Raw genomic sequence first — 22,756 nt, 5'->3', positions numbered from 1 at the left:
AAGAAGATAAAAGAAATCCACCTCCCTTATTTTTCATTTTCCTCCAAAATATCACTTTGTAGGGGAGAGCGGGGTAAGTTGTCACACGGGTAAGTTGTCACACTGTTAATAACTCCAACACTAGAGGGTCTATCTCAAAAATCAAATAGCCACTTTATGTGACTTCTTCTTCTATAGTCAACGTCCTGTTCACATGTGGTCAAGATCACTGTAATCTGAGGTTAGCACAATTTTCTTATTTTTCTGCTTAAAAAGTAAAAAAAAATCACTTTACATTTTATGCAATACAACTTTGTTAGGTGTGAATGTTTAAAATGATTATTTTGCACAAAATAGAGGAGACCGTAAAGTGTCTTTTGATACTTTAGCTAAAGTGATATGATGAGCTAAACTTGAGATTTAGACAACATTAGCACACAAGTAAGTATGGGGCAAGTTGTCTCAATGACTTTGGGGCAAGTCGTCACATCTGACAACTTGCCCCTGTACAAACAAACACATCGAACATGCTCAGAAAACATGATATAGAAAAGAATAAGCCTCAATCTAGCAAAAAGCTGTTTCAAAAGAAAGGGAAGCAGAAATCTGGACCTATGAAAAACAAGGCAGCTAAAAGAAGAAAAATCATGCAAGAGTCATCATCAGATGATGAAGAGTGCTTCTGCCTCGTCTGTGTAGAGCCATTTTCAAAGAGTCGTCCAAAGGAGACCTGGGTAAAATGTGTAAAATGCAACAATTGGGCCCATGATGCTTGCACCTCAGGCCAGGCAATTTATGTGTGTCAGAATTGTGATTCTGGAGATGAGTCCTATTAGTCATACAGGGCATCTGTTTTGTTCAGAGGTTAAACATGTTAAGTTAAGCAAGTTATCTGCAGCGTTCCATTCAGTTATCTGGTTTTATGTGAAAGCCATAGAACATTTGAACCAAAGTTCAAAGTAAAGTGGTCTTGCCACTTAATTGAAATGTGCATTATTTGGATTGAAATAATTGTTTTTCCAGATTCTCCAGGCACGGATGTTTATATTTCCAGTTTGTTTTGAGTTTAAAAATTAAAATCAATATTCACAATTAAGTAGTTGTGTTCTTATTTTTAGATAATCTAGTGTGACAACTTACCCGCCCTAGTGTGACAACTTACCCTCCGATGGGGCAAATTGTCACAAGTGCACAGTCACTATTCAACAGTCTACAACTCTGTAATGAGATAAGATATAAAGATGTTATGAATACAACATATGTGCCCAAGACTTCCTTCTTTCATTTGGTATGAGATTTATACCATTTTGATGTATGGTGCTCAGTAAATGTTAGACAGTGTGAAAAGTGTGACAACATACCCCGCTCTCCCCTATATAATAGTTCAATAATTTTTGATAGGTTTAGAGTCAGTATTTACCTAACAATTTATTTTAGAAATTGTATATTTATGGGTATAATGTCAAGAGACACTTATGATAGGCTAAGAAAATGCCTTCACTATACCATCTACACTCCTGTGATCAATAACTATTGACAGAGTTGTATATCCAGTACAGTGGGGGTTAAAGGTGGTCTTTCGATTGGACAGTTTGATTGTATCATGTTGGGTGTGGTCACATGGTCAAGGAAGGGATAAAAGACGATGTTTGGAGATGCTCTGCTCTTCTTCTTCTAGCGCTTGCCCTCCTCTGGTCTGCAGGTCTCGTTCTCATACTCTTCTTCTTTACCTGAGCTCTGGTGGGGTTCAGGCCATTAGGTAAAAGTTTTCTGTTCTCAATGGTGATTCTCTTTCTTCTAAACTTTTTCTTTCTTTCTCTGTCTGTTCTCTATCCTATCAGGTAATATCTCATACACATTGGAAACACTTAATTGTGGAAAATGTATTATTTACCATTTCATGAATTCATGGTGTAATTTCAAATGTAACTTTATGTCAGTATTGTTATTTTACCTTTTTATTTAAAAATCTGTTTAGTTGTGATTTAATGTTTATACATAAATGCTACATATTGCAATACGATATATTGATATTCTAGCAATGCTCTCCCACATATTTTGTTATTATAACTGCGCTTATTTCTGTCATTTGTATAAATTGCAGAAGAGTGGTAATTGAGAAGAAATCCAGTTATACACCATCTTGCTGTTAACATTTCTCCACCCTTAAAATTAGCTGGATTTCAGGTATTTGGATGCCGACATGACGGATAAGCAATAAAGACACAAGTTCTCACAAAAAATTACAAACTTTTAAGTTTAGCATTAACTGTAACACGTCATGGTTTTTTTTCTGTGCATAGCAGGCAAGTTTCAGCTTCAGTCAAACTTTAACTATGACTACCGCAGTTAACACTGTTATGTAAGAATGACTTAAACAAGTGCTGGTGATTGTTAAAAAAAAACAGCTGAGTCTAGTGTAGGTTTATATAACTTATAGTTGTTTTTTATTGAAAAATGTTTAGAATTGATAACTCAAAAATATCTTGCCTTTATTCTTACATATCTTCCTGATGAGCCACTGAGTTATGACAAATACATAAGTTGTAATACATAATCTAGATTAATGAACGAAACACATGCATGTACACAGGAAACATAATTAATCAGGAATAAAGAGCTTTATAACATGTAGTATTTCTATTGTTTAAGACTATTTATTTACACTCACATTGAATCATCACATGAAGAATTGCATCACAATGTTGACATAAAAAGTATGTTTTAGGCATATAATAATGAAGACCTGAAATAAAAATCCTTCACATTTCAAAGCAAAGTATCCACAGATTATCACTGCACTATATGAATATTAAACATTTTATTAATTAATTATTTTATTTAAATGAAGCCGGAAAGCCATTAATGCTTCAGATGTTTGTCAGCTCTATGCATGGTTTATAAAGTCTATTCTTTACAATTATTTATTATTTCAAAGAAATTAGTCACGAAAATGAAATAAAAAATTACAGTCCTTCGTGTTTTTCAATTTGACATTTTACAAAGATTAATTATGAATTTTAATAACTGAAAATCTAAATTGCAGCACAAACAGCAGCATATGACTGTTGTACAATTTACAACCATTAACCAATGCACATTATTAACCAATAATCAATAAACTCTTTATGCACATTAATACTAGAAAACTGGTGTACAGCAGTCATCTATCCTATACATTTTCAGTGCAATTCCAGAATTCGTTAACTTGGCAGAGGAAAAAAAATTGTGCGTTTAGATACAAAACCAGAAAGTTATATAAAGACATCTAAAATGATTCTTGTTTTGGAATGTGACTTTTTTTGGCTTATTTTCTATATAATAAAAATGTTGTCCTGTCCAAGCATCATAGTAAACATTGGCTGAATTTTGCTGTAATTTGTGCGAAGTAGAACACATATATTTGCCATTGTATTTGTGTTTGTAATATGTGTTTGTGTGTAGTCTGTAATAAAGACATTAAAGGGGTCATATGATGAAAATGTTAGCATTGCCACTTTGTAGGTGTGAGCAAAAATAGGTCATTGAAATTTGGCTTTCATTATGATGTCATAAGGATATCTTATTAGAATAATACCGCCCCCTTAATCTGAACTCTCCAACCACTGCACTGCCGTTTAGTGCAGAGAGAAAGAGAGAGAAAGGAAGGACTTGACAGCACAATTGAGTTTGAATTACAACAAACCACCATCATTGTGATCAGTGTTTGAACTTTATCCGCTCATTTGCATTTTAAAAAACACACCCAAAACGACACATTTTTGGACTTGACAGCACAATAGAGTTTCAATTACAACAAACCACCATCATTGTGATCAGTGTTTGCACTTCATCCGCTCATTTGAATTTTAAAAAACACACCCAAAACGACACATTTTTGCTCAAACCTACAAGGTGGCAATGCTAACATTTTCATCATATGACCCCTTTAAAGGTTTTGGGGCATAACCATAAGCATAGAATATATTGCAGCAACATTATATAAAATATAATATATATTGTGTGCAAACTCTGTTTTTGGGCTAAGCAGTTGCTGGTGTCCTGGGATGGAGAGCTTTCATTATGAGAACAGACCTCCAATCAATGAAGTCTTATAAGTTATCTACACATAATCTAGATTTAAACCAAGGTGTAAATGTAAATTCTTATTTAAAATGAAAAAAAAAAAAACACATTTTCTCAATGTGGCCCCAGGTAATAAAAAAGTTAATACAGTGTGTGATCAGGCAATAATCTAACAACAGGTTAGTTGTTAATGTCCTGTAAAGGCAGTCAACAGTTTTGCATCTTGCTCTTTTAAAGGCATTTTGGGTGCATGTCCCTTTAATATTAAGGGCATTGGTGGTTTGTGCATTCCTCCGCTTGCTTGAAAACCTGGTACACGCTGACTAGAGGGAACATAATAAGCGCTCCTATAAGTGAACCAGCCTGGATGAAGACACCACACCAGAGCAAGGCTGCGTGTCCTGCTTCATGCAACAAAGTCCCAACTACCACCTTCAGATAGGAGAACACGCCATTAAAGATGATCGAGGATATGACCTAATTGAAGAAACAAGTAAATACATCAGTGGAAATTAATTTGGATTCTGATATTGCACCACAGATTATTTATGTAAATGCAGGACAAAGTGCTTTTAATAGGTGGGTCAAGAAGAAATAAGAAGAAAAAAATGATGTCAGTTATACCAGAAATAGATATTAGGTTTAAAGGTACAAACTTAAAGGTCATGTTCTTTGTTGATATAATAGCATAAATAATAGCTGTAAAATGATAAAGCTCAAAGTTCACTGCCAGGCGATTTATTTTCTTTAACAGAATTCGCCTTTCAAAGCCTAGAGCGAACGATGCTATAAACCTCTACTTCCTGCTTTAATGACGTCAGTAGAACAGTTTTTTGTCGCCAGCTAAGCTAACGGCGAGCAAATCTGCTATCGAATCACAACACACTAATCAGAACTCGTTACGTATTTATGAAGGAGGGACTTCATAGAACAAGGAAGACATCAGCCCGTTTTTAGGACGGTGAAAACAGCGATATAGAGATAAGTAAATTGTGTGAAAAATATCACGTTTTTTTTACACGTGAAACATGAACATGTGTTATATTGCGCACTGTAAACACAATCAAAGCTTCATAAACACATAAAGAATGGGACCTTTAAAAAAGGTTTTAAGCGGCATCTAGTGGTGAGATTGTAAATGGCAACATTTACAGTCCACAGCTCACCCTTTTCCTTTCAAAAATGCATAGTGAAGCTACAGTAGCCTCCACAGGACAAACATGTCATCGCCTAAGACAATATAGTAACAAAACGGCGTCTATAGAACAGCTTGCCCATTTAGGGGTACTATGGCGGTGCGAAATGGTAACTTCCATGTAAGGCAGGGTGGGCAACTTCGGTCCTGGAGGGCTGGTGTCCTGCAGAGTTTGACTCCAACCATAATTAAACACACCTGAAGCAGCAAATTAAGGTCTTTCTAGGCATACTAGAAACTTTTAGGCAGGTGTGCTGAGGCAAGTTGGAGCTAAACTCTGCAGGACACCCAGATGTAAGGGGACCTGCTGCATATGTAGATAAAAACGGCTCATAAAACTTTTGTAAGGTCTTTATACACCACTGACAATATAGTTATGTATATTATATATTGCATTACTGTCAAGAGGTCCTTCTAAAAGTCATAAAATGCACCTTTAAGGACTTAAAAGTGAAGAACAATGAAGAAAATACGTATCATGTTATAGAAAAAAAAGTTACTTACCACCAGAATGATTCCAGACTGACTTTCTAAGAGTGGTGGGCAGGGACTTTTTGCCGCCAAGGCCATGAGATAGGCAGCAAAAACCCCGCCTCCTAGTGACATCATGCCCAGACCAACGCTGGACCTAAAACAACACATTGAATAAATTCCAAAATTGAACTATGACAAATTGTACGGCTCTAACCTTTGTGAATATTTTACAGTTGTTTAATGTACAGTAGCACAACTTACCTAAGCAGGACAAACATGGCTACAAAGCAGGCCACAGGGTTTGCAATGTTTCCCAAGACAACGGACAGGTGAAAGGTCATGGTGCCATACGGCAAACAAGTAAAACCCTGCACTGACGGCAACACGCCATTGGTCAAGGCGTTGGATATTCCCAGCAGCAAGAGGAGAAAGATATTGCGTGACGTCCAGAAAGAAACAAAAGAGGTGTTTTTTTCAACCTCCACCTGTTCCTCTGAAACTGGTGTATCTCCATTTCGTAACGGGTGTGTCTCTTCTTCTGTTTTAAACGTTTCCAGCTCTTTTTTACGAGCTTCCTTTGTCGCAGCCTGGGTGACCACTCGGTATCTCAGAGCTAGGAAACATAGGGCAGAAACAGCTAGCATCACAGATAAAAACCAGAAAAAGTTTTGGGCAGGGAAGTTCTCATCAAAATGCACGGGCTTCGTGCCGTTCGGTGTCTCAACACACTCCAGTTTCCCTACTCCTTGCCCCAAAGCCACCACACAGGGAAAAAGCGCACTTAGACCCTGGCCGATGAAGAAAGTCCGGATGTATTCCGGGGGGTAACGGTACATGAACGGTAGGAAGGTCACAGTGGATGTGCAGCAGACAAATGAGAGTATGAACGTAAGCAGCAGGTATGGGACGGATCTCTGCACTCCTGCGACTGTGACCGACTGGGACCAGAAGAGAGCAAGACATACAGATGCAATCACAGCCAGAACCTGTATGATGTGGATGAGCACTTGTTCATTTAACCGTCCTGGAGCAAAGTGGTGGGTTAAGGTGACAACCACTGGGCCCAAATTTCCAAAGGCAATCAGCACTGACAGATATGCTGGCAGGTTCCACCCTATAAAATAAGAGAGGACCTGTCAGTTTGTCAAGACAATGCATATGTTTAAAAGATGCTTTCATCGTAAGTGAGTATTACTGATCAACTGTAAATACAAGTCCAGCTCAATGAGATTATCTATGCTGTAGATAACCACTGATGCATGTTTTCATATAATTTTTTGTTTTTAAATAAATTTTGTATTATTCAAATAGTATGGTAGTGAAATATTGACCATTTAATCTTAAGATTATTATAAATGTTTTATATGGTATACTTTTAATGTGGTATATGTTTAATTTCTAAATGAATTGGGTTGTCTCTCTGTTGCTTCCACATGTTTTTCCACAGCTACACTCTAAAAACAAACGGTGCTTAATCATAGAGGAACCATTTTTAGTGCTAAATACAGGGTTCCCACACCTTAGTTAACTTCAAATTTAAGGACCTTTCAGGGACTTTCCAGGTCCAAAACCCTCAAATTTAAGGACTCAATGTGGGGACACATTTCAAGTGAGAGCAAGGTTACATCGTGTTACCTTTAAGATACATTGTTACAGTTCCCTTTCAAAGGGGACTTGCGCTGCGTCACTGCAGTGACACTTTGGGGACGCCTCCAGGGGTAAGGGCGTCTGAATGTGTATATTAAATTCAACTAATGGTGAGGCTTAATGACAAAGACAGGGTGACGCGGGAGCCAGGAAGTATATCGCTATCTGAAATATTGCCAAAGACGGCGTTACAGGGACGCAGGAAGTATGGCAAGGGAGACGCAACGTCTTGTTCCCTTTTCAGGGAACAACAGTTACATACGTAACCCAAGACGTTTTCATGTGTCAAACATAACTATGCAAAAAAGCATTGAACATTCGCATTCAGAAGATATAAGCATTTAAAGCGAACAGTTTAGCACGTGTGCTTAAAAAGTCTAGAATTTTATAATATTATCCTACACTACAGGGAATAATATGGATTTTTTTTCAGAAAACTTCTTGCATAAAATAGATGCAAGACAGACTGGCATCTGGAACTAAGCTGAGTTAAACCACATCACTGTGTGACACTTCAATACATATGAACGGCCGCTACACTAATACGATTTTGTTTTTCTCTCCCTGTCTCGTCCTCGACCCCGAGGACAACGAGACAAACAGACCCAGTCCCGGTAGATGTGAAAGTCGGCACACCTCTGATCTACTGGCCGTCCTTCAACGTGATGCCCAGCTGATGCCTGACCAACGATCACCGGCAGAACCCGCTTAATCGCCGCTAAATCTCCTTATGCGTTCTCCCAAGGGTTTTTCCCTCCTAGGACTTATTTTTCCTCTGATAAAAGCCCGGGTTTTTTTTCTCCTAGGGGGTTTTTCACCCCGGGGAGGCAGCCTTTTTGGGCTTTACTTAGCTTCCTCTTCTAGACGTTACTTTAGTAATACGTTCGCTTATGATATTGAGTCATAGCCGCAGCAAATTTAACTGCTTATGCTATCATGTATTTTGTTGTGCTATCTGTCGTTTTTCTGTGCTTTTCACTGCTTCTATTTATGTAAAGCTGCTTTGAAACAATTGACTTTTGTGAAAAGCGCTATATAAATAAAATTGAATTGAATTGAAAAATTGAATAGATCCAAGCACTTTCAATGACCTGTATCTATGTATTTATATTTTCAAAAACTTCCCAGGGCCTTGCATTTTTTCCCCCAGATTCACAAATTTTCAAGGATTTCAAGGACCCGTGGGAACCCTGTATATAGCACCTATAAAGCACCTATGAAGAACCATACAGGGGTGATATACAGGTAGCAGCATATATGGTTCTACACCAGTGCTACACAAGTACTTCATCTGTGTTATATGGCACTTAAAATGGTTCTTCTATGATTACGAGCCAAGAACCACTTTTAGTGCTATTTAGCACTGTTTGTTTTTAAAGTGTAGGCCTGGATGGGGGACGTGTGACTTTGGTAAGAATAGCAAAATAGCTGTATGATGCATTAGAAAAAACAAATGCACTGTGTTTTACCATCAGTGGCTGTATTTATGTAGCAATCTTGAACGTTACAAAGATAGAAGTACAGCACAAAGCAGCTTGTTATGAGAAGTAGTTTGAGGCAATTTCACTGAGGAGGGGCCCTAAATCTGCTGAGCCTTGTGACAGAACAGGGTGAGAGAAGGGTAAGGCTATTGGAACTCGGGCACTATATAATATACTGAAAAATGGGGTCACTGGTCTTTGTTTTTGGTCATTATCATTTTGCCAATGCAGGTGTACACCCTATGACCAGTATTGTGTTTTAAAGCTGTCTGATACAGTTCTTTAATAAAATACTTTGAAAAGAATTGTACATCTTAACAGTCTCTTGAAGAAAATCCATGACAATAGATTTTACAAACTTAAAGCATTATTTTATATCGCATAATCTAGCAAGTTATCTCATTCTTCTTCAATATCGTGCAGCCCGAATTAGCTTCAAAATTATGACTGTGTGTATTTTTTATTTCAAAACACATTTACAAGCATTTACCTTCATGTAGAACACCAACAACAACCGGCAGCTCAACCCATAATGAGTTCACCGAGATCCACGAGCCCATTCCAAACAGAGCCACCAGAATGTGAGTAACAATGGCATGATCCCACCATCCAGCTGCCATTGATATACTGATATGTCTGAAAAAGGGAGAGATGTGTTTGAACACCTACAGCACATGCATGGATGTAACTGAATTAGAAAAATATCAAATAAACTTGAATTTAAAAGGCAAATAATTTCACACACAAAAAAATGGTTAAACATTATTTTAATATTAAAGTATTCAGATATATTCTGGCTGTCTAACTGAGTGGACATGAGTAATGTGATGAATATGTGGTTACTGGGAATTGACTTCATACAGCAACTAAAATCACGTTTAAGGTGCTGTGTGAAGATTTTAGCGGCAACTAGTGGCGAGATTGCCAATTGCAACCAAGAGCTCAGTCCACCACTCCCTTTTGAAACACTTTGGAGCAGTTTCCTGGACAGGGCTTATCTAGTCCCAGACTAAAATACATGTTTGAGTTCTTAACATATATCAGTGTCATTGTTTTGTCTCAAGATGCACATCAGTAATGTTTTTGTAAGCTATGTTTGTAAAAAAAACACTTAAATGTTCTAATATAACTAAGGCCTAGTCCTGGATCAATCAAAGCCCTGTCCGGGAAACTGACCCATAGAGAAGCTACTGTAGTCGCCATAGGACAAACATGTTGTCGCCAGAGGCAACGTAGTGATAAAACACACACACACACTAGAGCAGTTTGTCCATTTAGGGCTACTGTAGAAACATGGCGCCACAAAACTATGAACAAAAATGTGTGCAGAGAGCATTTGGTTAATATCATTATCAAATTTTTGAATGCTTTTGCATCCGTGTTCCTCATATAGTAACAAAAGTTCTCAATGATAAAACAGTGTCATTTGTTGATGTTGCATTTACTCCATCTGAGTAATATTAGAACAATATATAGTAACAATAAGTACACAATTAATTTATAAACGATATTATTTCTAAAGGGATAGTACACCCAAACATTTAAATTCATTGGATACCACCAACTGTGTGCTTACCATCATTTATCCAAATGTTTTCTTTTGTGTTCAACAGAATAAACACAAGGGTGAGTAAATGAAGAGATTTTTGGGTAAACTATCCCTTTAAAGTCACTATGAAAATAAAATGAAAAACTTTAATATGCTTTGTAATATTGTGTTTTTTTAACAAATGATTTATCTGTGAAACAGAGAAAGTTATTTTAAAAAGTTGACTATCAACTTTTTCAACACAGCTACCAGATCCATGTACTATAGTCCATATATATACGTACCAAACACAACAACCAGACATTTTAATGCTGGGAAACCGTTTTGATAAACTTTGAGTTGCTAACACGTTAGAACCACTGGGGAACAACACCACTTTCGTTGCCAGAATGCATGGGGAGGCTATTTGATCACGTGGGCTGTAAAAGGGTCTATTAGATCTTGATGGACAAAATAAAATGAATTTCAGAAGCCAGTTTCACTTATATATACGTCACGACGAAAAATATTAGGCAATCGCTAATTACGTTTCATGGCAACTTTAAAAACAACAATGGTTTAAATGTAAGAAAAAAATCAGGACAAAGTAGGTTTCTAAAAAATCTTTATTAATGCTTCTATTCTACAAGTGTTACAAAATTATTGAAAACAAAATCTGAGAAACAACATTTTTAATATTTGAAATGAACAAAGAGCACAAGATACTGAATATCTAACCTCTAATATAATGTGCAAAAATATATGGCATCTATAAAAATAGAGTAAATGCAAGTTGCATGATTTCACGTTTTCATAAGAGTCACAGAAGTCCTCTCAGTAATAACAGAAAACTGTTTTTAGACTTTATTTCAATACCCTTGTTGATAAACCTTTATCATTGACAGAGCTTTAAGGGTCTGGAGATACAGTTTGGCTCTGGGTAACATTACCCACTACACCTGTCTGAACCTCTGCTCGATCAACCAAATTTTGAGGTTGCGGTGTCATACTTGGACCTTTCTCATTGGGCAAGACATCCTTCAGTGTAGAAAGCATTTCTGTTAAGGAGAAACCTATGTAATTGAGCTTTTTGTCTCTAGAGCCCATGATGCACTTTTGATAGTTTAGCTCGCAGCGAACAGCCTCACATTTCTCTATTCGACTCGCACCTTCTAACTTCGTGAGCAGTCGTTCAACATCTTGCTTGCTTTTACAGGGACCACCATTTTTGGAAACGGCTCCTATGATCATTTTCCTATAGATGTGATCCTGAGCTTTTTGCTTGAGTCGAATCGCCCTCATTTTTCGAGCAGTACGGAAATTCGGGCCTTCAAAGAAGTGGCGTTGCAACGGTTGCCGTTTCTGCTTTTGGATGGTTTTGCCGGGAGGTAACATGGCTGCAGGTGATTCATCTCTGTGAGGTTCTCTTTCTGGCTCTTGGGAAATGCCACCCTCTCCCTGACCAGGAGTTTTATCAGGTCTGTTTTTCTCATATGGATATGCATGACCAAATGGATATTCCCCCATCAACTGGGAAAATGTGCAGTTTGCCATCTGAACGCTTATTTCCATGGGTATCTCTTTGCAGTACTCCCCTCCGGGTAAGAAATCTTTCAGGTTTTCCTCCATTACAGCCGCGAGCACTTTCATCATACTCTGTAAACAAGCTTTGAGGAGAGAACCGAACTGGTTCTCTGCATTGATGCCACAGTATTTGAACACTTTATCAAAATTTTTCTCTTGCACCGGAACTTGCAAGAATACATTCAATAGAGCTTCTGGCTTCAAAAGGCAACTAGAATCTCGCGACCATTCCAACAGCTTATCGTACAAGCAAAAAATGTATCTACTGAAGAAAGGATATTCTCCTTCACTCTTCAGTAGCTGCCACAAGGGTCCCAAGACTTTAAGGTAGACAATGGCAACCACACAGACCAGCGTTTGCAAAGCTTCATCATTAGCATCCGCGCCGATGCTCTGCAAGAGGATATTTACATCTTTATTAAGATCCTCAAGCTCAGATACGAACAACGGGACATCTTCGTAATGGTGAACGAGTCCGGCGGCTGCTTCGTAGTAGCTAATAATACGGTTGGAACGATTAACAGGCAATCTGGATGGGTTTTTTCTCTCAAGGCAAAAAGCAAGCCAGTGTCTTCGGTAGTTAGGATCGGTGTCCTCTCTTGGACACAAAATTTCGGAAGCCATGTGAATGTAGCGGGTCACAGCGCTCTCTTCAAAGTTCAGAAAACTCTGAAAACTGTGGTGCTTGTCGCGTCCAAGTTTCTCGCCTATGGTGTTCACGATATCTTTTTCGAATAAGACCATTTGCTGCTCGATTACATCAATAACTTGGAAGAGGAATTGACTAATGTAATGGAGAAATTTTAAAGGTGGCACCACTAAAGAGGTGCCACCTGTTGTTGGTGTGCAGGCTATTACTTTGTCATTTAGGAATCTCAAGTTTGGATCTTCTTTAAGCATTGCAGAGAAGTGATTTTTAAGCAGATCCATTGAAACCACTTTAGCAACTTCATTCGTACCTACATACATCTCTGAGAGCTTCTGCAAAGACAGCACAGAGATATCAAGGAGTGTCACACAGTCACCCGTGTCAATTCTTGGATCTTTTTGCACATCAGGTAGCGAATGCTCTGTTGAATATCTTGACTTTGATCCGTGTTCCTCAGTTTCACTGTTTTCATTCTCTGTTTGGTTGTAATCATTTTCATCTGTCTGTGAAATGTCATAAGGTTCATCTTCCTCCTTGATCTCAGAATAATTCATGTAATTTTGGCGTTTCTTTCTTCGATGTGCCTTTATCATTGCTATTCTCCTGTATTCAACATCATCATCGATTTCAAGATCAAATGGACTCTGAAGGAATTCATCCAACAACCCACGGCTCCTCTTTCGGCTCCTCTGATTGTTCCGGTACTGTATCCTTACATTCTTAAGGTTTCCACGTAGAAGTCTGTAGGCTCTTTGGATTTTGCCATCACTACAGAATGAAGGCTCAAAGTTTCGGATCCAGGACACCAAGACGACCGGATCCAATTTCTCTCGCGCAATAAAATTTGTCAATTCCAGAACGAGGCCATTCGTGAGTCCAGTTAATTTCGCACGATCTGAAAAATCTGACATTTCAAGTAAATCTCTTCTTCCGATTCCTATAAAATCACATAAAGGTCCAACGAATTCAAAGTTTACATCTGACTCAAGAAAGTTCAGCCTGGCATCTCCGGTTAAGCTCAATGCGGTTGTGGTGTTTCTCACAATCAAGCCTCGGAAATCTGCAGACTGATGTAGTGGGATAATCTTTTGGAGCCATTGTATTAAATTAACCCATGAAATATCATGCTCCTCCCTGAGCAGCCCAATCTGAACCAACATGCGGTTTTTCCAAGGCTTTTTATCGAGATCCAACAGGTCTCCATTTTGATCACCAAGGAAGTCATCAGCAAGCTTGGAGTAGAAATCATCTTCTGCAAAACATGAAATGACATGATTGTATACAGGTGTTCAGTCATGAGAGATTGTATGAGTTTTCAAATAGATGAGGCTGTAACAGAAAGCAGGTTCTTTTGGTTTGTTTGCATTGACTGGTAAATTAATTATGAAAAGGATATAAAAATGAAAAGTAAAAATAAAGTACTCACTGAGCTCCACAGCAATGTCCTTAGCACTCGCACCAGGAGAACCAAAGTCTTGCAGGTCCTCCATAGCTGCACACCAATGTGGCCTGGCTTGCTTTTATTAAACCATCTGGTGGAGGATGCTTCCAAATAAAGGCCAGATAAATGTTTTAGTAATAACAACCAGTGCACGGTAGTCCATAGTTTCTTAACCATGCAACAAAGATCATCCCTCAGGTTAGTTTTATCATGTTACAACAGGTGTGAGTCTGTGGTTAAAGTTACTTTATTGGTATTGCAAAGTTGTACTTTGTTTATCTATTCATAACAAAACATTACATAAGATTATAATTATCAGGAACACTTCACTATAAGGTTGTATTTGTTAACATTAGTAAAACATTAACTAATGAGCCATTATCTTCTAGTATTTATTAATATTAGTTTATGTTATTTAATGCCAATACAACTGTTTGTTTTAGTTCACTGTGCATTATCAATGTTAACAAATACAAAATGTATTGGTAAATGCAGAAATGTACATGAACTAAGATAAATAAATGCTGTAAAATAATGTTTTTTTGATTGTTAGTTCATGTTAGCAAATGCATTACCTAGACTAGAGAGTTTATCATTGGTTGTCTTTAAAGCTATACCAGTAATGTGGTCTTTTTTGTCTTTAGTTGTATCAGACTTAACATTTACAGTTTTACATGGTTTACTGCAAAAAATCATTTTCTTTTTCGATTTGTTTTCCAACAAAATGACCTAAACATTGAAACCAAATACATTGACTTGACTAGACCAGCAAAATGATATGCATTTACATCTTGAAAAGATAGGGTAAGAAAATCAATGTAATTCATGAACAAAAACAAGTTTTTACCCAATTGACAAACATATAGTGCATACATAATAGGAAAATTATACATAATGGTGCCTTTTCAAAGGTTATGAAAAGAATTTGGTGCGAAACAGTTGAATGCAGATAGTAAACAAAGCTGAAGAGAATAGCTGGGCCACGTAGTAGTAAAAGAATTATGCAAAAGGTCACATCTTGCATCACTTTTAAATTTTACACCTAGACCAGACCCAAACAATAATCTAGGTCACGTTTTTTGTTAACTGCTTCAGTAATTTATTTGTTGTGCTTGAGTAACCGCGATACCCTTGACGACACGTTAACGCTCCAGGAGCACGCGGTAGCTTTTGGGGAAGAATACGTTTATTATCGACTTCCACTTTTAGTATCGACGTGATATCTGTTCTGGTATATTTTGTTTTTTCGTGTGAACCCGAATTACATCGTGGTACAAAACGTATCGTGGTTTAGTTTACTCTCTCGTCTTCGCGCGGAAAGCGACCTCCACCGTCTTGATTAGTGACAAACTGTCTGTGTTCAGTGAATATTAACGCGCGAGATTCCCACCGAAAGGCCGGTAAAACATTATTTAGTAAATATAAAAATAGAAAGTGTTGCTTGCTTTGATAAGCATTCCTGAGAGCATTACGAAAAACATTTTTGTATTAATCACAGAGTATGTATTTAGCATATATTATTGGTAATGCTGATACGAGCTATTAAAGTGTTTGAACATATACTCACCGTTATATTTTGTTACTTTTTCTGAGATTTGTTAATTGTGCAGCGTGTATTCCTTGTTCTGCCCTTTCCAACGTGTAGGCTAGGGTCGGCTCTCCGGGAATCGGGAAATCCGATTCGGCGATGTTTGTGTAGGCAGAGGAGCATGGGCGCTGATTCGTTGTACAGCCAGTCACGTGTCGCTCTGGGGAGTATATGATTGGATGCTCCATAAATAATTACTACGCCAGCTACTTTGTGTTTTTAAAATTATTAATATAGGTTTAAATTTGTCCAAAATGTATTCCTTTATTTAAATATAACAACAATTCATTTTAAAAATGAAAAACGTTGCATGCACTTTAATTTAAACAATAATTTTACATTACTTATATAGAAAATAAAACCGTTGTAATTTATTACAAAGTTTTGAATGACGGACTGGACTTAAATTTAGACAAAAACAGAATCAAAATTGAATACACAAATTAATCCAGTCTTGCTTCTAGAATGGGCAAGCTAGGTATGGAAGCGGATATGACGACATATATTTACATTGACCAATCACAAAGCCCCATAGCACTCGGATGATAATAACAAAGAAGCAAGACGGTAGTACTTAGATGTTTTTATATTGGTGCTATTTAATGCTTGATTTTGTATGTGCCATTTTTGTAAACACATAACGTTACAGCTGAAGAGGACAGACATCAGTACATGTGTAATTCATGCATTTCCCATTTGAGTTTAAAGGATTTTTGCACCTAGCCTAATTTTTCAGGGACCAGGGGTACAATTTACAGTCTTTTTAAGGCATGGAAAGCACACAAATGGAGGCATCCAGCTCGAGCATAGAGCAGCAGTCAGTCCAGGCTTCCGCTGCAGAAGTGTCAACATCCCGGAGAAAAACTGCAGCCACTAAAGGAAAATCACCACTGAAAAGAAAAGCAGATGCCCTTAAGAACGATAAGAGCAAGAAGAAAAAGCGCAAAACTATCAAAAGAACTATTAGACCAAATTATACTGTTCAAGAGGGAGAGGACATGCTTTTGATTATATCAAATATAAGTAGCGGCGACAGTATATGGAAACCCAAACGTAAAGGATGCAAGAAAAAGCAATCAAAAAGTAAGAGTAAAATCTCTCCTGGCAAAACCAGAAAAACACCTGCCAAAATTAAAGTCCCTACCGTCAGAGAGGAAACTATTGATAAAAGAGTTAATTTGGAGAGTGTGCATGATAGTTTTGACCAGTGGGGTCAGAGTTTACCAATAGAGATCCTGGTGAAAATCTTTCAGTTTGCAGTGGTACAGGATGGAGCTGTACCTTTTCTGTGCAGGTGAGACCTATACGATGTATTTGTGCTATCCCTTTCTGTTACACTTTATGACAAGACTGTATACATATGTGACCCTGCCTGTAAAAACCCAGCTCAACAAAGTCATTGTTTTGTGATTTACAATTTTTTTTAATGTACATAAAATCATCCTACATAATGTAAAGAACATTCTGTGATAATAAAACCTTGATTTTTAATATTAACTGAGTAAGGCCATGTCAAAGATTGAAAAAGATGATTGAAATTGAACTTTGATCCATCAAATCTCATCATTAGATAATAGAGACTTTAACCTGGATTTCACATACAGGGTCACATATCGTTTGATAACACAATAGTGAACATAAACTAGCAGTGAACAATACGTTTATATTTGCATTTGGTATACAATCATGCATATTAATTATGCATATTTACATTTTATCCCAAAATATCTTTTATGGATATTTCATACATACATATTTCTTACCAGTAAGTTTGTTTCCTTGGAAATCGAACCAATGGCCTTTGTTTTGCTAGTGGAATGCTCTAACACTTAAAGTGCACCTATTTCATTTGCTAAATTTTGTGTATTAAGTATAATACAATGTGTTTGTGTGGTTAATAGTTAAAAAACACATTATTTTCCACATATCGTACATTTTTGTAGCTCCAGATATCTTCCCTTCCTCAAACGCTTTTTTGTTCAAAACTCATCGATTTGAAAAGCTATGTGTCCCTGATTGGCCAGCTACTCTGTATGTTGTGATCGGCCTGAATACCCCTGACGTCAGCCGGAAACGTGACGCCTTTTACCATGTTTGAAAGATTCACTCACAATGCAATTCTGTCCATGAGTCAAAGCGGGAGGAATTATGATAATGACCGTCGCGTCAACGTCAACAGGCTCAGGAAGAAAACTGTTGACTACAATCTGTGTGTTTGTTGTAGTCCAAGAAAAGAGATTTACATTGGAAACAATAACTTGCGAGTCGCGTCATCGTTTCCTTTGGGGTTTGTACCTTTTGCACGTATTACACACCAAAGGAAATGTAAAATAGTGAATCGGACCATAGTTGCTCTTTAAGCTACAGGAACACTGTAAAAAAAACACTACTATTTTTTTTAAATAAAAGTTTCTATATTTTTAATTAGAAATTGTTAATAACACACAAAAATTACATCAAAAATATGATTTAAATAATTTTAAACACCTTTGTTAGTTTCCTGACACTTTGTGCTTAAAGTAATTCATGTACACATTGTTGCAAAGTGCTGCTGAAAGTGTAATAAGTTGCAGATTTTCCTATTGTGATTTTTTTTGTAAATGTTATGCTTGTTTTTGTTTGTCTTCTTTAAAGGGTTGGCAGAGTTTGTCATCTATGGAATAGAGCTGCATCCTCTCCGATCCTGTGGCGCAGTGCGTCAATCGGCTACTGCTGGATTGAACCCGGTAAGAGTCAGTTACCTGGGACAGAACAGAAGATTAGGAACACTATAGACTGGCTAGCACAAAACAGGTCAGTGGTTCGATTAAGCAAAACGTGTTTTTCATTTTTTTCATTTTAACACCTCTGGGAAACATTTAAACAGGAAGAACTACTGAAGGCAACTTGTTCATGTAGGAATATGAAGAGCAAATAAACATTTATTTAATTTGGTTAAGTCCTACAATTTAAATTGTCTCTGTTTTCTACAGATTCGCTCAGATGAGGGACTTCTCCCTTTGCCACTGGAAAAAACATGTTGATTATGTCATTGAGGTAACAAAAATATATTTGCTATAGAATTTAGAGCTTTGCTAGTGACGGGTTTCCTCTGGCATAATTAAAAAGCTACAATGAATCTGATATACATAGAAATAATGGCTATGTGTATCTTGTATATGTGTCCGGTTTCTAGAGGGTTTCACAATCCTGCCCCAATCTTCAATCTGTCAAGTTGTCCTACTGCACAGGATTAACAGAAAAAGCCTTTCAGTGTCTTGGTGCTGGCTGTCCGTCATTAGAGAATATAAATGTGCAACACTCAGAGGTTTGTTAAACTTTAATGTTGTTTGGGATGAGGGAGTCAAACATTATTGTTTGTATCACACTACATGTTGCTCCTGTAACTGTTGTGTCTTTTTCTAGTTTAATGTGGATGGTCTGGTGTCTTTTCTTGAGATGTACGGCAAACAAGTAAAGAGTATTTATTTCACACACAGCACCAAGAGTGACAGACTTCTCAGCACTTTGTCTGTAAGTTACTATAAATGTTTGTACTGCACAGGAATATTTAAGACAGTTTATTAGCATTACTATGAGCCACTTTGCTAATCTCTGTTTGTCTCTGATGACTGACATGTCTTTTAAACTGAAGAAGGGTTGCTGTCCTGAGCTCAGACTGCTGGAGATCAATACTAAATTAGATGGAGGATACTGCCAGCTTCCTATTTGCATTCAGGCTTTGCAGATTGGATGCCCCAAACTTCAGGTATCAAGCTATGTATGTTACAGTGGCGGCCGGTGACTTCTTTTTTAGATGTGAAGTTCGTCACAACATGTATGTAGCCCGTCATGTGTGTGGTTCGTAATTTCAAATATGTGTTCTGCGCGTCGAGTGATCATATGTGCATCACGTGTTTTTGTCAAAATAAGTGCCTGCTGCAGACGCCTCTAAAGGGTTTATGGTGAAGGAGACACTCGCATAATCTCATGCGTAATCAGAGTTTACTGTTAAGCGAGTGTTTATGTGTATTTTGTGAATGTGAGCGTCTCTTTTATCATAAACGGTTTTGACGTGTGTTCAGCAGGCACTTATTTTGACAATGCACGTGATGCTCATGGTTCACATGATGCAACAAACACATACTTTGAAAACACAAGTAACACACAAGACACTCGGAACACTAATTTTGAAATTGCACCCCTCGGATGAGCAGTCACAAGCCGCCACTGGTATGTTAGGGTGTGTTCTTTCACTTATAGACGGTTTCATCGGACACACGTGTGTTGTCGCGGTTACGCGTCTGGTCGGAACTTAACTTCCGGTCTCTGTTTGTTTACTGGTCTGACTGGTGTCTAAATTGAACTCTGGAAAATACCTCACCGCAAATAACAATAGTTTTGGTTTCCTAAAGACTGGGAGATGGCAATCATGCATCACTGCTATGTGAAGATAGGTTTGGCAGTCGGTTTGTAGTTAACATTGTATAAACTTTAGCTATAAAATATGAACTACAGTAATCTACTTGTTGTTTATTTAGCTTGTTATCAGAAATAAAGTATTCTTAAAGGACTCTATTCTTATTGACTCTTTGCGGAGTTTTCCGGAAGTTATGTTTGTTCCACGAGAGCCGTTTGTTTATGTTGTTACTGCTGCTAAAACTGTCTATATGTACATGCATACAATTGGCATGTTTAGCTTAGCACAAAATCTGTCACAAAATACACGTCAGTAGGGGTGGGCGATATGACCAAAATCTTATATCATGATAGGATTCATTTTATATCATAATAACAATTTGTATCACGGTAGAGTTTTCTTTTTTCTTTTAATAAGGTTTTTATGTTATTAAAATCTTTAATGCCATAGAATTTTCATAATTCTCACAAAAACAAACTTACTGAGAAAAACAAACAAAACTCAGGCTTACTGAAGATAAACAGTCAGTGATGAAATAAGGATAATACATAATAATATATATATATATAAATCTTATTAAAGGTAGAAAAGTGATTTAGTCAAGAGTAGTAAGAGAGTTTCTCTCAATGCTGTTTGATTAACATGAGTGGCAGACATGAGCAAAATTAGGTAACTTTCCCTTTAAGGCCCAATTCCGGATCCAATATACTGTTACACATACGTTTCTTTTTCAGCCGTTTACTTTCTTTTAACTATTCCCCGACAGCGTAAGTCAATCTTTAAATATATAAACATACAATATATCAAATGAAAGAACAGGCCCTCTGCTTTCAAAGAAAAAAAAACCTTTCCATCCCGTCTTTATTTGTTCTCTTTTTATCCCCTCTCAAATATGCATGCTCCTTGCGAGATACAGAAACAGCGCGCACATTTAGCTCTGTTGTTTGTGTTTTTAATGGCTTAAAATCACTTGCTTAAATACATCTTCATACGTAACGTTTTTGGGACCAGGCACACAGCAACGTGAAAAATATTGGATTAAACAGAGGTCAGATAAACAGATACCTGTTTGCTGGATGGACTGGCAAAACAAACAGAGCATCAGCAATACAGTTGTGTTTGTATATTTTCGTGCCAGAATAGTGAACACAAGTTTTAAATATTGGTTCAAATTAAAAAATGTGTTTGTTCATAGTACTTTTTTGTATATTTACAAAAAATTATTTCAGGAATCTAAGGGGCGGCTTCCCATACAGGGATTAGACTAGTCCTAGACTAAAATAAATGTAAGAATTGTCCAAACTGAAAACAACTTGCACTAACATATCATAAAATACATCAGTGCCCTTTGTTTTGTCTTAAAATGCACACAAGTAATGTTTTTAGTAAGGCATGTATGTTAAAACTAGTTATATTTCCTAATTTAACTAAGGCCTAATCCCTGTCCGTGAAACCACCCCAAAATGTTTTTCTCTACTGCATAGTCTGCAATTCTTTGTTTTTGCTTTTGTTCTTCCTAAATGTGGTTTTATGCACATTTAGACTTTTAGGTTGATGAATGTAACTCCGGTTCCCAAAATGATACGCAACACGCCCAGTTCAACTTGCGGATTTCCCCTCTTAGAGGAGCTGTGCATTGCCACATCCTCCCATTCCTTCATGTCTGACAATGACCTGAGCAATGTGCTCCATAGCTCCCCCCACCTGCGAGTGCTGGACCTGCGAGGTGCCTCCCGCATTACAGCTGCTGGCTTGGATACTCTGCCTTGTGAAAGTAAGGTTTGATATTTAACATGCAGGTGTACATGTGCCTCACAGCAAATGAAAATGCAACTGTATTGGAACTGTCATATTGAACATAAAGAAATGATCTTTTTTTGGATAAAAGTACATTTTACAACAGAAATAATGTTTTTTTTCACTGGTCATACAGGACTGGAGTGTTTATATTGGGGCCTGTACTTCAACAGCAACACCATGGTGGCATCCAAGAAAGGCATACACATGCTTACTCAGAAATGGAGCAATACCCTAAAAGAGCTTGATTTGGCCAACCAGCCATTCTCAGAAGAAGACATGGAGATCGCTGTGGGACATCTTGCACATGGCAATGGACTCCATTCTTTTCGCTCCCTGAATCTCAGTGGGACTAAAATCACTTCATCTGCCCTCAGGTAGGCCCGAAGTTTACAATAACTAAAATCACATCTCAAAGTATTGTAGTATAAATTGTTATATGTGTTTGCATTGCTATTGCAGAATAGAAGAATAATATAAAATATTGCAGATTTATTCTGACAATGCAGACAAAGATTTATAAATATACAGTAACAAAACGTGTAGGTTTTTCAGTGGATTGGTTAAGGTTTCTGGTAGTGATATGCATAATCAGATTTATCTATTTATTTATTTTTCACAGATTGCTGATTGGCCAAGCACCATCTCTGAAGTACTTGAATCTATCCTCATGTCGATATTTGCCCAGAGGACTCAAACGATTATATCATGGTCAAGAAGACATTCAGCTACTTCTAGACAAATTAAGCTGAACATGTATGTCTTGGAGAAACTGGGATGTATGCACTAAAGAAAATTGGTATTTTATTCTGTTGCTTTCAAAATACTTGGATGTGAATATTCAAAGAGTTTAAATGGGGATTTGTAGATAGAAAGTGACTTCACAGTTTATGCTTTGAATAAATATGGCAATTTTTATCATGCTCGTG

At 37.3% G+C, this 22,756-nt stretch overlaps 2 protein-coding genes across 4 annotated transcripts; one reads left to right on the top strand and one right to left on the bottom strand.

Moving 5' to 3' along the window:
• Positions 1-2,412: 2,412 nt before the first annotated feature.
• On the bottom strand, positions 2,413-15,782 carry slc52a2 (solute carrier family 52 member 2). Of its 2 annotated transcripts, XM_073812651.1 has the most exons (5): positions 15,611-15,778; positions 9,332-9,477; positions 5,975-6,827; positions 5,744-5,867; positions 2,413-4,521 (listed from the first exon to the last, which is right to left on the bottom strand). In XM_073812651.1, exons 2-5 carry the CDS (start codon positions 9,459-9,461, stop codon positions 4,309-4,311), a joined length of 1,320 nt encoding a protein of 439 aa, XP_073668752.1. In that variant the 5' UTR covers positions 9,462-9,477; positions 15,611-15,778; the 3' UTR covers positions 2,413-4,308. The 2 variants fall into 2 exon arrangements, with proteins under 2 accessions (XP_073668752.1, XP_065144926.1); XM_065288854.2 differs by lacking the exons at positions 2,413-4,521; positions 5,744-5,867; positions 5,975-6,827; positions 9,332-9,477 and adding exons at positions 10,890-13,854; positions 14,029-14,147 and having other exon boundaries at positions 15,611-15,782.
• Positions 15,783-16,130: 348 nt separating this feature from the next.
• Positions 16,131-22,748, top strand: fbxl6 (F-box and leucine-rich repeat protein 6). 2 transcript variants are annotated; one of them, XM_065288857.2, is made up of 9 exons: positions 16,131-16,925; positions 18,266-18,424; positions 18,604-18,667; positions 18,807-18,938; positions 19,037-19,144; positions 19,269-19,379; positions 21,573-21,804; positions 21,964-22,204; positions 22,450-22,748. In XM_065288857.2, exons 1-9 carry the CDS (start codon positions 16,402-16,404, stop codon positions 22,577-22,579), a joined length of 1,701 nt encoding a protein of 566 aa, XP_065144929.1. In that variant the 5' UTR covers positions 16,131-16,401; the 3' UTR covers positions 22,580-22,748. The 2 variants fall into 2 exon arrangements, with proteins under 2 accessions (XP_065144929.1, XP_065144928.1); XM_065288856.2 differs by having other exon boundaries at positions 19,266-19,379.
• The last annotated feature ends 8 nt before the right edge of the window (positions 22,749-22,756 follow it).

Source organism: Paramisgurnus dabryanus, chromosome 19, assembly GCF_030506205.2.
Source record: "Paramisgurnus dabryanus chromosome 19, PD_genome_1.1, whole genome shotgun sequence".
Taxonomy (NCBI): domain Eukaryota; kingdom Metazoa; phylum Chordata; class Actinopteri; order Cypriniformes; family Cobitidae; genus Paramisgurnus; species Paramisgurnus dabryanus.
Note: the sequence above shows the minus strand (reverse complement) of the source record. Positions and strands in the feature narration are given on the sequence as shown.

Excerpts from the sequence above, each read along its gene's own strand:
- slc52a2 (XM_065288854.2), bottom strand. The coding sequence starts at position 14,092 with ATGGAGGACCTGCAAGACTTTGGTTCTCCTGGTGCGAGTGCTAAGGAC. Across the intron at positions 13,855-14,028 it reads GGACATTGCTGTGGAGCTCA|AAGATGATTTCTACTCCAAG; the intron begins GTGAGTACTTTA and ends CATGTTTTGCAG.
- fbxl6 (XM_065288856.2), top strand. The coding sequence starts at position 16,402 with ATGGAAAGCACACAAATGGAGGCATCCAGCTCGAGCATAGAGCAGCAG. Across the intron at positions 18,425-18,603 it reads GACTGGCTAGCACAAAACAG|ATTCGCTCAGATGAGGGACT; the intron begins GTCAGTGGTTCG and ends TGTTTTCTACAG. Across the intron at positions 19,145-19,265 it reads GACTTCTCAGCACTTTGTCT|AAGGGTTGCTGTCCTGAGCT; the intron begins GTAAGTTACTAT and ends TTTAAACTGAAG.